The sequence below is a fragment of the Osmia lignaria genome, chromosome 16 (assembly GCF_051020975.1).
Source record: "Osmia lignaria lignaria isolate PbOS001 chromosome 16, iyOsmLign1, whole genome shotgun sequence".
In the NCBI taxonomy this organism is placed as follows: domain Eukaryota; kingdom Metazoa; phylum Arthropoda; class Insecta; order Hymenoptera; family Megachilidae; genus Osmia; species Osmia lignaria.
The window spans coordinates 1,911,666-1,926,838 of record NC_135047.1 but is presented as its reverse complement, the minus strand read 5'-3'; the positions used below and the strand labels follow the sequence as shown (position 1 = coordinate 1,926,838).

Here is a 15,173-nt window from a genome sequence, read left to right as displayed (position 1 = left end):
GATATCACCTGACATTAGCATTTGGAATAAAAAGTTTTTCAAATTACTCTACTTCTCCGGAGAATGAAATAAAAAAAAAAAGTTGAAAGTTTCCGGAAACGAATGAGGGAAGAGCATCACCTGGTTCGCCTCGATTAAAAATTTCCCGTTCAATTTCACGAACCAATAATCAACTAAAATACAATAATTAAAGAGACTCAAAGTGTATAACGATCTCCATCGATCCTTTTGATCTTATCATTTCCACTTTCTTCTTAATGCAAGTATGTTTCAAACAGCTGCAAGAAACGTTCCTTTCTTTCAAGAACTTTTTCCTACAAACGATATTTCACTCGTAGTGAAATACTTAATCATTTCGATTTATTAATCTTCAAAGTTTTTGGTACTTTTATATAGGCCAATGATTTAAAAGCTTCGATCTATATGTATCAATGTAACTCTAAATATGTTTCTGCTGGTGTTTCTCGTATCTTTGCTCATTATTTCCTCGAAACTCCGCCGAAAATGTGTAGAATATTTTATTTCACACGTTTCTTGATCGAGTGAGAAAAAGTTTGCGATAAGAGTAACAAACTGTTCCGTGTTCCACATCTACGTTCCCTCGAATTCCCTGATAAACTTCCGTGTTTCCCACGAAACGCGAGAACTTTCGGAATATTTTCCTCCCTGTAATTTCCTGCTCGGATCTTGCCGCGTGTCGACCCAATGTTTCCAACTTCCGAAGCATTCTTCTTCTCCTTAACGCTTTCGAAGAAAATACAATTGCACTTCCGAGGGAATTCCTGTAGGAAACCTGAAAAACCGCACTACTTTTCTACACTGTTTAACGCTTTCTTCGTTTCGAAATTATCCTGTTCGAATTTCGTAAAGAAATTTTTTCGTCGAAAAGAGAAACGCTCCTCTTCTGTGAACCTGCGAACTTCCACTTCCTGTACAACTCTCGCTATCTTATTCCGGGAGTGCCATTTCCTCTTTGATACCCAACGATCGCGTTACATATTTCACTTCGTAAGATCTCTTTCCTCGAAATTCAAGGTTCCTAGTTTCCGGTGCTCGCGATCATCGTCAGAAATCATTCGGCAGACGAGATTCGGCCCATTTCGTCGAAATACCAGAGAAAACGGTGGAAATTTTTCAGCGAAAACGGATATCCCGTTACCGATTCTGCAGCTTGGAAAATAAAAGTCAGAAGCGGAGTAAATGAAAAAGAACAGGCGCAAAGTCTGCTTCGACGAATGTTTTTGAAAGATTTTGTTCGCTGATCGATTTCCTTTGATCTCCGATGCGTGAATTATTATCGGACTTTTAGGACGAAAATGTTTGAAATGAAAACTGGTACACGCGGTTCGCTCGATAAATCATTTGCCGAACGAATGACGATGTTTGCTGGTTAATTGTTGACGCTGGACAAGCAATCTCCTCGGATTATGCGCTTAATGAGGTGCATGGAACTATGCATTTTCATACATTGTTTTTTAGCTGGAGGAAAATTTCATATAAATAAAATTCGAGGAAGTTGCGTTGATTGTGAGTTTATAACGAAGCAACAGAATTAATGAACGTGTACTCTTTAATGAAGATGAATGTACAGCCTAATGTAATTTCGTTTTAAAGGTTCTTTCGATTGCGAAGTAAATTACATCAGGTAGTTTCTAATTAATGTACTCGGGAACCCTATCGTTGTTCATAGTAAACTCTTGATTAAAATACATGGTACCAAGTAAAATTTTTTTATTTCAAGTATCTTCTCGTGCGCTAACGAAGAAGCTTGAAAATTCATTATAAAATTTTCATGGAAACCTACGCACATGCTGAACGTGTAAATTAACCCATTAGTGATGTTATAAACTAGAATGTGCGACTGTAGGAGAGTTGAAGTATTTTTACTCGTGTCGTGTTTTGCTGGAACAAAATTTCCATGGTACCACGTGGAAACGTTTCCCTAAACAAGGAAAACCTTTTTCTAACACGAGGATATCTTTTTGTCGACAGGTGACGACTTTCAGCGTTCAGCAACTGGGCGTTCGTCCTGCGGGAGATAGAGACCAGAAGTAAGGATGGCCTTTCACTGGGATAAGCTCTCACCGGCGGAATTTCAACAGCTCCAGGACTTGGCAGCTTGTAAGTAAAAAGTGAAGCACCTACTGTTCTACCTTCGAATGGAAGTCGAGAAGAAACAAGTGTCGGAAATAAATAAATCATCGAGCAGATGGTTCGTAACGATGTTACGTGAATACGTTAATCCTTTGAATGCATTTTTGATCGTTTTACTTATAATTTAAAGAATTATTAATGAAATGCAGTGGTCGACGATAAAATTCAAGTCTTCTAATTACACGGCATCTCATTTATCAACAGAAGAGAGACAATAAGGTTTACCGTTTTTAATTAATGATCACGATACTCGTAGTGATCGATTCGAGGAAACTGTTGCATAATAAGATTTTCTGCCAGATAACGAGGATATAAGAGTCTTCTAAGAACGTCTCAGTTTTACTTTTAATGATTTTAATACATCCCCCCGTGACTAATAGGGTAGAGATGTCGAGGGAAAGCCATGAAACGACGTGCTCATTGTTTATGGAGTTATGTAAATTCGAATGACGTCGTCTGAGGGAAAACGAGATTTATTCTGGTCGCGACGAAACGCGTGACTATGTCTCGGATAAACTACGAAATTTCGAAAACGTCTCTCCCTTACGTAATTCCGCGCACCGATGTATTTTCTCCACCGCTTCATTAATACTCTGTTCCGAGTATTATTCGGTGAAATGTCTTGCTGCCTAGCCGTATTCAATACCTCATGAATCTTTCAATGTTTCGAATCGACGCGACGTTTAAGTAGTATGCATTGAATTCTGTCTGACTATGTTCGCTCCTTTCTACTGCACCCTCGTACCACGCCAGTTTAATTCCATACATTAACAGAAACTTAATTATTTATAATTACCACCTTCTGGAGAAATTTTTATTCGTGGTACTAGTTTGTCTAATTAACACGTTGAAACAATAGAAAAACATTATTTTAAGTAATATTGCTATGGTACAAATAATGTGAAATGGCAAATAGAAAGTTTAAAATTTGAAAATTAATTATTACTATTCTTAGTAATTAGAGCTTTAATATGTTCCACAAAAAATGCCCCATTTCACTGTGGCGTTCAACGTGTTAATTAAATTTCTATGAAAATCTCAGTTCGAGCGAACCAAAAATCTATGGTCTGTTTCCAGTTTGATCTAAAAAAAAAAATGATTCGTATTTCCAGTTTTTGTCGAGAACAGTTAATCAACGTTGCACGAGCATGATCCATCATCGTTCTCGTCAATCGTCTTGAAAATAGTCGCCGGCCGAAAATATCCTATCGGTTAAGTGCATTATGACGTCGAGTCTGGTAGATTAGGCCAATGGTCTCCTATTATTAGTCAATTTATCGGCGTTGTTTCCTCTGCAAACAACTGAATCACGAATCGATTGTCTTCTATCCTTCTCTCCTGCCTCTTCTTCTTGCAATTTTCTTCCTTATAAACGAGCCGGCAATAAATCGAGGAAAGTGCACCTTTCCTTTCCTTCTTTCTCCTTTTTTCCGACGGGATACGTTTCGCACCGATAGCTACTCGACGAATTGAGCAATATCACTTTAATTATCGCCTCCAGCGATACCGCGAATTATTGACACTCTAGTAAAGCTTCGACACAGTGTATTTTATGGGTAAAGACGATTTTTGGTTTCCGAGGATTATCGTTGATGAAATGGAGCCGGTTTTACGAGAAACGGCCGCGCAGACGTGACGATTTTCACGCTTTCCAGATCACGGATTATCGAGTTGATTTTTTTGTAGCAATTTCGATGTTCGTTTCGCTCAGGAGAAACGGAGCAGCTGGAGATTCTGATTAGAATTCTGAGAATTTGGGTAATCGAGTTTTGTATCTTGGATTCGCGGAGAATCGGGATAACAGTATATTCTAATTGGAATACTAGGAATTCGTAGATCCGAGAAATTGTAATTTCTAATTAGAATTCTCGAAACTTATAATTTCTAAAAAATCGAAGAATCGTTAGCTTTGATTGCAAGCAGACTTTTCACTGTCCAATTTGTTTCACAATTTCACTCTACTTTCTACTGAGATCCTGAAATTGTGCTCTCTATGTGGGTAAACAGGAAACTGTCACTGTAGAAAGTCATTTTGAAACTTCATTGTTTCAGATTCCACGCGAAAGCTACAGGATGTTCTCACCGAGTTCTGCGGATCAAACACAACGCCCAGTGGTGCGCCGAAATATCATCCGGACGGGGTAAGTTTTCTAAAAAATTTCAAAATCTTTATCTTCTAAAATGAACATTCGAAAATCGATAAGAATGGAATATACGTACACACAAGCCGAAAGTATTTACCGTCTTGGAGAGGTGTTCGTCCCATAAAACTGCAAACTATTTCTGTGGCTATTACAGTGGGAATACGTCTGGATCCACGTGAACAGGTGCGAGTTATTGCGAGTTTATACCACACGATTTATGTGTCTGTGTGCACGTGGGTCCGTATAAATACGACGGTGGACGTCGTTTCCAGTTTCATCCTGAAATCGACGCGACAGCATGGGAACGAATGTCGCTCGTTCAAAGAGTCTGAAATTCGTTTAACTTCTGGCTCGGGACAAGTTGTTTATCGTAGGTGAAGAGACGTCGAGCAGAATATTGATTCCGATCGTTTTCCGAAAAGTTTCCTCGCGTAAAAGTTGTCGAAAGCTTCGTTTCAAACACGTATGTACTCTTAGGATTTTTCGAGACTTTATTTTCTACGATTGAAAAATGAAGTTAAAATCGTCACGCGTGAGATAAATCGGTGAAAGCCGGATATTGGTTCGTTAAAATTGAATTATTCCATCGTTCGGTCCACATCGGGAATCAGGAACGGAGCGAGGAATTCGAAGTACCGATTAGAAAATCAGGAACGGACGTTGATTCGAGCAAGAATGTTCATCGGAGAACTCGTAATTAGGTTGACGGAGCAAGGAGTTAAGTCGTGATCGCACGATCCGTTTGTGTTGGACCGTTTGCTCGCATATTTCCGCCATTAGCCAGCCAGATATGCAGAAAACGCCCGTTCGGAATATCGACCATAGCGACCGCTACCATTCTGCGCATCGATAATGATTCTCCAGGGAATTACGAGTGGCTCTATCGAAACTCTGTTGGCTGGCAAAGCAGCTTACAGCTCGCGTCGTTCACGCCGCTGAACACGGCAAATCAGCTTTTCCATCGCGACCAACTTCTTCTCGCGTAGTAGAACCACTCGTCTCGTTTGCAGCGTACAAAAAATAAAGTCAAGACAGTTCTAAAGCTGTTTCGTGGTAAAAAATATCGTTGCCCTTTCAGAGTCTCGATGTAGTTTCATAATTAACAAACCGTCCTCTTTCGGAGGACGAAAGCTTTTCAAAAACACTCGAATAGATCGACAAATAAAACACACTGTTCCTTTGAAAAAAAAAAAGAAGAAAAAAAAATTGCTAACCCAGGAGTGGACAATCAACAGCGTCGAATAGAAATGAAAAGAGTAGTAACAAAACTAGATCGATGGAAGATAATCGACGAGCCGAAATCTCGTTTTCGCTGAACGAGAGAATCGAGGAACAAAAGTTACCACACTCGACGGCTTTTTGCTCGACGTGCAACGTCAGAACGCAAAGGTTGGACATCGGGGATCCAATTTTCGTGAACAAAGGGACCGCGAATCTGGCATGTACAAGGTGTGAAGCTCTTCGAAAGGACCGATGGTTCTAACGGCTGCGAGTTTCTATCGATTTCTAATAGCGATCGTATTCGATAATTCGAGTGATTTCAGTCATTACTTAATTTGTCAAATTAACGAATATCAGATCAGAGGATTAAATTGACGATTTTCCGTGGCCAAAGAATGGGCGAATTTCGGCGGGAAAATTGCCACCTAGGAAAACTTGGAAATTCGTCCTGATGGAAAAGCAATTGGAAACGAATCGAGCCGATAATTGCGGGTGAATCGAGTTGTTGGAGGTTAGCCTGGAAATATTCGGCCGCAATGATTCGCCGAAACGCCGGAAAGATTCTGACTAATCGTTCGTGAAACGCTGTTTCTGTTTTGGCCACACGCCAGACCAATGGTGTGAAAAATCGCGCGAGAACGAGACAGGCCTGTATTCGCAGCTCCTGGAAACAACTGTTTTGCTTATTTCGCGTACACGCTGAAAGATAGTTGTCCGTATTTTAAGAATAAATGCTTATCTCGGATGATATTTCCAAGAAAATCATTCTTCGAGTCTATCGATCACTCGAGTCTTCCAGAGTAGCTTTCTTCCTCAAGAAAATTAATTGACCGAATGATCAAGAGGTAAGATTCGTTTCCGGTTAGACCGGGAAGCAGCCACGGGTCAATTGGTCGGATGTTTACTGTGACTTCCATCGTCCAGTTTGAATTAGTGAGAAAAGGTTAAAGTGATAGGAAACGATGTTGTTTGAAGGTGTCCCGTTTGATTGATTATATCAGTTTGCCCGAGAGTTCGTGTACTTTATCTTCGCTTAGATGTTGTTAGAGTTTCAGCGCGAAACGAGACCAAGTTGAATTTGTTGTTTATTAAATTATTAGTAGTTTAGCACGAGAAGAAGTCGGTTTGTTGTTGATTGGATTACAGTATACCCTTTGCGCGACCTTATTAAAAATGTAATTTAATAAGTACCCTCATTTGGACGAAAGTTTTTATATATTATTTTTCTGATTTTTCACCTCGCGTTTGAAAAAGTTTCCCTCGTTTCTCGGAACGCGCCTCATTTCCCTGGACTTTATATTCCGCTATGTTTTTCTCTTCGAGCTCGACTGAATATTTTCAATTGCTTTCTTTCCGCGGTTTTTCCCCGACCCGAGATGTACAGCGAAATGTAGATCAAATTTAAAAAGATAAACCATCGGTTGCGTCGCTCGATAACTCGGATGCGTGCTATCGTATCATTTCCCTGGAGTGAAGTTTCAAGGCGCGATTCCATTGTCCTAAGGAAACGTAATAACGCGGAACTGGAAGTTCTCGTGACTCGGAATTGGTGTAATTCCACGATTGGCATACCTTTCGCCTGGGAAATAAACCGGCGCTTTTAAAGCTGACCTATTCAAGCGGCAGCTTATCCCTTCCTTATTCGACTTCGTTGAAATCTACCGGAATTTTAATTCACCGAAAGTACACAAGCTTCTAATTATAACTGGGATGGATATCTAATTAGCTTACACTCGTTAATTTTCCATGGATGGTTCGCAAAGATGTTGATCAGACGCGTGGCGTTAAATTCCTACGTTAAGACGGTTTATTTCTTGCGAAGAATAAATATCCGCTCTTGACCCTTACTCTGACCTTCTTCTGCTCCATTTCTCTGTGCCCCTCTTTCGCGCCGATTAAACGCTATTTCACCCTGCTGTTGTTCTTATATATATATATATATATATATATTTATATCGATCTATCAAGCGTACATTATGTCCTTTCATGCTGGAAGATTCGCCTCGTTAACGAAACACGCGTTGATGTGTCGTGTCTATATCGCGAAGGATAAGTAATTTTGTAAATTTTATTAAAAACATTTCTCTTTTCTTCTGTCGGACGTAGACGTTTTAACGATAACGCGTAAAAATCATTCGTATTCGATATTCTCGCTGCCTCAATAGAATATCGTCGGTGTAACCAAGTATCGTCGCCAGCTTATGCATAAAACATTACCATTAACGAAAGCAATTTGCAACATGAGTCCCAGTGAATTTCGTGTTCCGAGCCTCTGTTTTCTGTTCCGAGGCGACGACGACGAGGAAAGAGAACAGAGAGGAATATTCGTGAAACAGGTACGCGTATCTGGGAGGGTTTCGACCACCCTTCGAGGAATTTTCCAGTGTGGAAACAGTTGCCTACAGCAGGGCGTAGGCAAGGATAAACAAGAAGGATGAACGGTGAAAGAAGAGGTTCTATATCGAGCCGCGAACGCGATATTCTCGTCGAGAACGGTTCTCTTCAGAGTTTGAACGCGCATCGCCTATCGCCGTATATCATCTAGAATTACGATCACGGTGTATCGTTTCCGATGATGTAATCGCAATCCCGTCGTTGTATCGCGAAACAAGAATAATAGAATAGAAAAAAAAAATAGAATGAACTGAATTCGATCGACGCGAACGATATTCCCTGTGATTTAACGACAGGGCATACTGTTATGTGACAACTAACGCGTTTCATCCACGAGGTGGTTAAAAATGAATGGAACGAGAGGTGCAGTTGTAATTTTATTTGAAAAAGATTGATATCACGTTGCGTTAACATTACATTATATCGCTTATTATGTCACGATATAATATTTCAATGCTCAATTATAGAGTTATCCAAAATGATTGTCACATCTTCAAATTGAAATAAAACGCAAAGTATTTGATTTTTGTATGGTTACTTTATTTTAATACAAAGTCTATTTTATGATATTAATTATGAAAAAATCATTCAACGGTCCTTTTTCGCCTTTTTTCATGAGGAAGAGACGCCAATTGCCACTAAGATCGGGTGATTTAACACCATTAGATTTGTTTTATGGGGTTTATGGAAAGTAAAGTTTACGCCAATAATAATCCAAAGCAACAAAATCACATTGGGTGAAACGCATCAGGCTCGTGAAAAAAGCCGAGGAGGACATTTGAATAATATTGTCTTTGATAATTAATGTCACACAGTAGACTTTGTGTTAAAATAAAGAAACCCTACAAAAATCACATACTTTGCGTTTTATTTCAATTTGAAGATGCGACACTCAATTTGAATAACCTTATACAATCGTCGCAATGAAACCTGGTGTTATAATAATTCGGTATAAATTGTAGAGAGCGAATTTTTTCGGACTCTCATAATTTTCGAATAATACGACACACGTAACAACAAACTAAAAGTAGAAATTTGAAAATCAACCATCCATCATCGTGTGAATTTTCCATGGGATGTGTCTAACCAGCGACGTCCATTTTCAGGATGGCACTTAACGTGCATTAATAAACACCCGACACGATGAATTATTAAAAACGAAAAAATTGTAGTATACACGATAGGGAGGGACTTTTTTTTTTTTACTCCCCGAGGAGGTTCTCCTCCAGGTTCGTCCTTGAGGATGAAAGGCCGAAGGACACGGGGAGGGTGGAAAGGAAAGGTAGGAAAAACCGGGTGTTCGTGGACCGCAAGGGTGCGGTTGCCTAGTTACTAGTGACGTCATCTGTGACGCATTCGAGAAAGAGAGGGTCGTCATGGATGCGACGAAGAGGGGAGAGATGTAGGGTGGTGAACGCGTCATCGTGCTAGGGACCCTATCAAAAGTGGATTGACCGGATTGCACCTATATAACGTATATCTTTTTCGGGGATCCGGTAGCTGGTTGGTTCGCCGCGCGATTAATTTCGTCCACGATGAACAGGGATGACGCAAAGTGCTCTGACCGCGCGATATGCTCCACTTCCGGTACGCGTATAATTTATCGACGCCTCCGGGAACCGGGGACAGCGTGCCATCGATGAGAGCGCGACGGTATTGGCGGACGTCTGACCATAGCTTGACACGTACTACTTGTTTCAAGTTGAGATTCAGTGAAAGGACATTTGAAATAATTTATTGACTTCCCCCGAGAGTGTTTATTTTGTTAATATAAAAAGAAAATATTTAGCTGTTTATGGACGAGATAGTAAGCTGAATAACCCTCGTCTGATCGTACCTTTACCAAAACTACTTGCCAAGCAAAGTCATAGATATTAGAAGTTTCGAAGAGGAAATTCGAGACTTTCCCGGGAGGAGACTCGTGAAATTGGTGAAAAATCTTGTTGCTGGTGTTTGCAAACTGTCATAAATGTTTACGATCCTATTTCCAAGTTCGCGAAACTTGCGCTCGGCTGGCAAGTAGTGTGTACCGATGAACGGTCAGACGCAAGAGTAGTAGCGTTCAAGATCGCGAGTTGTTTCAAACCAAACGAGGCGTCGTTTCTATCAGGGAAATTACCATCTATTTTTTATTCATCGAGTATAAATGAAATGGTCGTCAAGGAGAAAAAGCAAGGACTTTGTTGTGAAATTGAAAGCCGAGGCGAGTAGGGAATCATACATCACCTTCGGACATGCAAAACCCTCTTCCTGTAAGGAACAACTTCTCGCCAGCAGAACATGAACAGCCGACGGATATTACACTTCCCTCGGCTCGTTTCATCGCGTTTCGCAAACGATTATGGCCACTGATGTCAAGTTATTCACGCTCGATGAAGTATATCGCGATAGCTTACGTTGCTTTTGAAAATGAAAAAAAGAAGCGTTCAGAGTAGACGCGTTTTGATGCTCCTCCGGTATCGACGCAGGATCAACCATTTTGTATTAATAATATTCATGAATCATTTATAGAGGTATCTTTATCAAACTTTAAACTTTAAATTCATGTATCGTAAGCGCTATTTTCTGATACTTTTATGCCATGAAATCATATTCGACTTTGAACGCTTCGAAATCAACCATTCAATACGGAACAAGCTAGTAATTATTCCTTATAACCAGACTTCTTAAAAGGTGATTCAATTTTCTAAGGAACTAGGTCGCGAGTACTATGTGTTATTCAAAAGGAATATCAATATTTTAAATGTGTAAAACTTTAGCTTTTGAACTCGTCAAGTTTCGTTCAGGATATTCAAATGGGAAAATTTTCCACGAAATTCTGCGACCAGACGAAAAATATCCCGTAATAGGGTTATATGGAATGTCGATTTGTTTCCGAATTTCACGTTAACGAACTGGGTAAACTCTGGTTGGACAGCTGGCAAAAATGATAAAAAGTCGAATAAACGGGACAAGCGGGTACAGTGATCAGTAGAGCGTTTCTCGTTGAGGTTTGCAAATATGAAGTAGGAAGATAACGAGATGACAGAGAGGATGCGTGAATTATGGAAATTGCAAATAAAGGATGCGTAAATCGCGGTTCCGCGAACTCCCCAATGAATTCCTCTCTTGCTTCTGTAATAACATAATAATTGAACCAGGATTCAAGTGCGACAAAGGCCGCGGATAACGATTGATATTCAATACTTTTGTTTGCGAATTTCCAGAAAATTGAATCGCGTTCGAAACTCGAATTACACCGATATACTCGTTTGATAATTTCATCATTTCATAGCTTCGAGAATATGACATTTTTATGCTTTAGTTTGGCGTAAAAAAATTCAATTAAGGCTTCCGGAAATCAACGTCAGAGATCTATAAAAAGCCATAGCTGAATATGTCTAGCACGTATTCAAAGCTGACATATGATATTCACGATAACACTCGTTAATTATTCTCCTCTATTAATTATCACCGCGATAAATTCTCTCTCTCTGAACTCCCATAAAATTTCAAATGATCGCAAGAAAATAAATGGGATTCGTATTAAAAGAGACACCCGTTTGAGCATTCGCATTGTCTCGGCGGCAATGCGTCAACCGTGAAAATTTCGCATCGACGAAAGTGCAGTCGCAGCGAAACGTCTCACGATATTCCAGAAACACGGTGACCAACGTTACGAGCAACTTTCTGCTTCGAAGGTATAATATAAACTCGTTCAATATGTATGATATACCTAGTATGGGAAATAAAAAAAGGGGATGAAATATTGGATTGTTCGTAGGAAAGTTTGATGGTGACACGAAAATAAAATCTTTATGGGATTATCAGAAATTCGTGAGGTTATATGGCTCGTAATTGCAGTGGCGTGTAAAAGTATTAATCTTGTTAATTAATAAGATATGTGCTTCTGTCATTTAAAAAATTTACAATTTGTTGAAATCGGGGAAAAAATAGTAAAAGGCAATTTTTGAACTTTTTTATTTCAGTCTGTAATTAAAATTTTAAATGTAACATGTGCACTGACCGATCTCGATGAAATTTTCAGCAAATAACATACTTAAATTTACAAATGTCATATTTTAAACTTTAATTACAGGCTCAAATGAAAAAGTTAAAAAATTGCCTTTACTATTTTTTCCCGATTTCGACAAATTGTAATTTTTTAAAACGACAGAAGCACATATATTAGTAAATTAATTTGTATGAGGTAGTCCAATTTTAAATGAGGTAGTCTGTTTTAAACGGTGTCCGAATACTTCTGTGCGCCACTGTAATTAAAAATGCAATGAAGATGATAATTGCAAACTCGACGAATTTCTCGAATAACCCAATAAATATAAACGGGATTACAGTAGCCATTTCGAGGAAAAAATGCAGGCTAAGCAAATTTTTCTTTTTACTGCAGTAAAGAAATTGAAGGGGGTTTTCGAAGAATCTCTTCAGCAAAATTTACTATGCAATTTCGCGATGTAACAGCGGCTCTTTCCTCTCTGTCTTCTTTCGTTCTCTTTCTAACCTCCTGTTTATCTTGCTCTGTCTTTGTTACCTGTTTGCATACGTCCGTACTACCGAGTTCCTACCGGATCGCGAAGAAAATATTTGCAAGCTAGGAGCACTGCTTTTAAGACGAAAACTTTATCTTTTTCCTTTATCCTGTTTCGAAGTGGCCCGGGCCTCCCTTTTGGCCCTTTCGTTACGACTTCGTTCTGCGAGGAATGAAAGAAATAATTTTTAACGAGCGCAATTGCAGATTTTTATTCAGATTTTAAGCTTTAAATTGATATATCATAAATCCCAATTTGTCATACTTTTATGTCATGAAATCATTCTAGACTTTCTACGTTTCCTTACCTAATACTCACGAATCTCTTTCTCTAACTCTCGATTGATTCTCATTTATCTGGAATAAATGGATAGAAATTCTTCTTTGGAAAACAGTTAAAGTATCGAACAACAAGATCGACCAAAAACACTAAAATATCGAGGAAAGTACTGCACGAAGAAGTAGGTCAGCCGTAATGATCCTCTTTTCCTATGAAACTGTTACGACACCAAGTAATCTAATGATTTTCTCCTTTGAATTTCCTGAAATGGTGTAAATGATTTGATAAAATTTTCGAAATATCCATGCATCGGTCATAGATAATATGAATAAATCGCAGAATCAGAACGAGATTTTATTCGCTAATTGGAAACAGTCCGATTCTTCTGCTGATCGCGAAGTCTCAACGAATTCATTTCTTTCATCGCGAACTGAACTTCCTCTTTTATATCGACGGTAAGAACAAATGAATTGAATGGAAGTGGCGCGACTAAAGTGCTGCTACGAAATTAAAATAAGAGGATCCTTTCGTTGATTGCTTCTCCACGACAGCGACTTTCAGTCTCGAGGAAAACGTCGAGCGAACGCGCACCGTGCGAACAGCGTTTAATGAAAAGCAAGAAAATGTATCTTGAATACGTTCACGCTGCGTCGCTGCTGCGCGTACGTAAATAAACAGATTCCCTGTGGAAAACGATGTTTTTCTGGAGTGGCGCCAAACTTCATTTTATGAAAAATCGACTGCCGAGTGTACGGGACAATTCGAAGTGGCGGACGAAGAATTTAGGACCGTTTGTCGGTCGTAAAAAACCTGCGAATAATGGTTGATCGGCAGGAATCCGTAAATCAATCGCCTCGAAACGAATAAGGGGATGCTTATTACCAACCCTTTGTCTGGTAATTTTCGCAAAAAAGAAAACGCGAGGTATGTAAAAATTTTCAATTTTCACGTTTTATTATTTATAAATATTCTTCGACCTTTGTTCGGCTCGTTGGAAAATGTCAGGGTAGAATCAGAAATTTGAAATGACATTTTCGAGTATCGATCGTGCACGGTCGCGTGCATTGCTGTCGAGAAGAAACGATGCAGTGACGTCATTGCCCAGATGCACACCAGATGCAGCAACGGGTGCACCGACCTTCGTCACCCTGAGCTGCAGCTAGTGACGTCACGGTTTCACCCCGATCCAGTTACCATGGGAACAATGACGTGGTAGTTTTCAGACCGTGAATCCACGTTGATCCCGGTCGGTGAACCGATATTCTTTCCTTTTTATCGAACGTGTCCCGAGTCTCGTCGTATTTTACAGTCGTACAAATGGGCTGTAAAGTAAAACCGTGTCTCGTTCAGCGTAATATTCCGTACAGAGGGAGAAATGAAGTCGGAGGAAGCAATTAAAATGGCTGAAGTTGAACGGGTTGCTGGTTGTTACAACGACTTAAGGGGGAGGAGTATTTGTTGAGCTAGTGACACACAGAACTCTCCGCTCCGTTTGAGATGCAGCTTTTTAACGAGTTTAATCTTTAGTTAGCCGAGAATATTCGAAAATACACGATACCTTTCGCTGTGATAATGTTTGCTTTAGAACGACAGCTCGTTTCGGAATGGAATGTTTAATTAGGAGAGAAGAAAATCTCATTTCGACGTAAAAATAATTTATCCCAAGGGCTGGATCAATGTGTTTGATCTCGCGTCAAATTTTCCGTGGGATATCGAATGCTAATCAATACTCATTGCCGGCATACCATGTGGTAAATTCCAGTAATCCACCGCGATTGTTGCTATCGCTCACCATGGGTAGCGGTTTAGCTTGGTCTACCAAAGATTACAGCAAGATACCTCACGTTCGTGGAAAATTATACCCCATATAAGCTTCCATAATATTTCAAACACCATTTCTGTACACTTAGTTATATATTTACAACCAACTAAAATCTAATGGTCGTTAAAGGGTTGAAATTTTCCGTCGTCGAGGGAAAAGTAAAGGAATATGGTAGCAACGTGTATCATCGGATTACGCGTTGTATACACATATGTGCACCACCCGGAACGAACGGATTAAATTCAAAGGAATAGAAAAAAAGAAAACAATGAAACGTTATTCATGTTTCCTGTGCATTGTTTATTGAGGAGGTCAGTGGCACCCTTACTCGAGTGCGTCACTCGAAAGGGAATAGTTGCGTAGGCACACGCGTTCGTACCGAGCATGATAGACGGGTACGTATCATCTAAATATACAGTGGACCGGCTGATGTTCCGAAAATAGAGGGGCTTCTCTGTTTGTTTCTTTCGTGACGGTTATATGCTGTAGTACGCACTATTCCACGCACGCATTCATCCAGCATCCGGGTTTTCTGACGAGGTTGCTTGCTGCTTACGTAAGTTTTCTTCGTTAACCTTCGAAAATTATTAATATTAAACATTCTTCGTCTGTACCAGGGTCCGTCAAACTTTT

At 39.7% G+C, this 15,173-nt stretch overlaps 1 protein-coding gene across 1 annotated transcript in view; it reads left to right on the top strand.

Annotated features, from left to right (window-relative positions):
• The window catches only part of Dgk (diacyl glycerol kinase 1), a 56,794-nt gene that overhangs the window by 23,699 nt on the left and 17,922 nt on the right, over positions 1-15,173 (top strand). Inside the window, exons 3-4 of the mRNA XM_076692857.1 lie at positions 1,993-2,121; positions 4,207-4,295. Of these exons, the coding sequence (XP_076548972.1) occupies positions 2,058-2,121; positions 4,207-4,295 (153 nt within the window). The 5' untranslated portion in view covers positions 1,993-2,057. The remainder of the gene's footprint in view (positions 1-1,992; positions 2,122-4,206; positions 4,296-15,173) is intronic.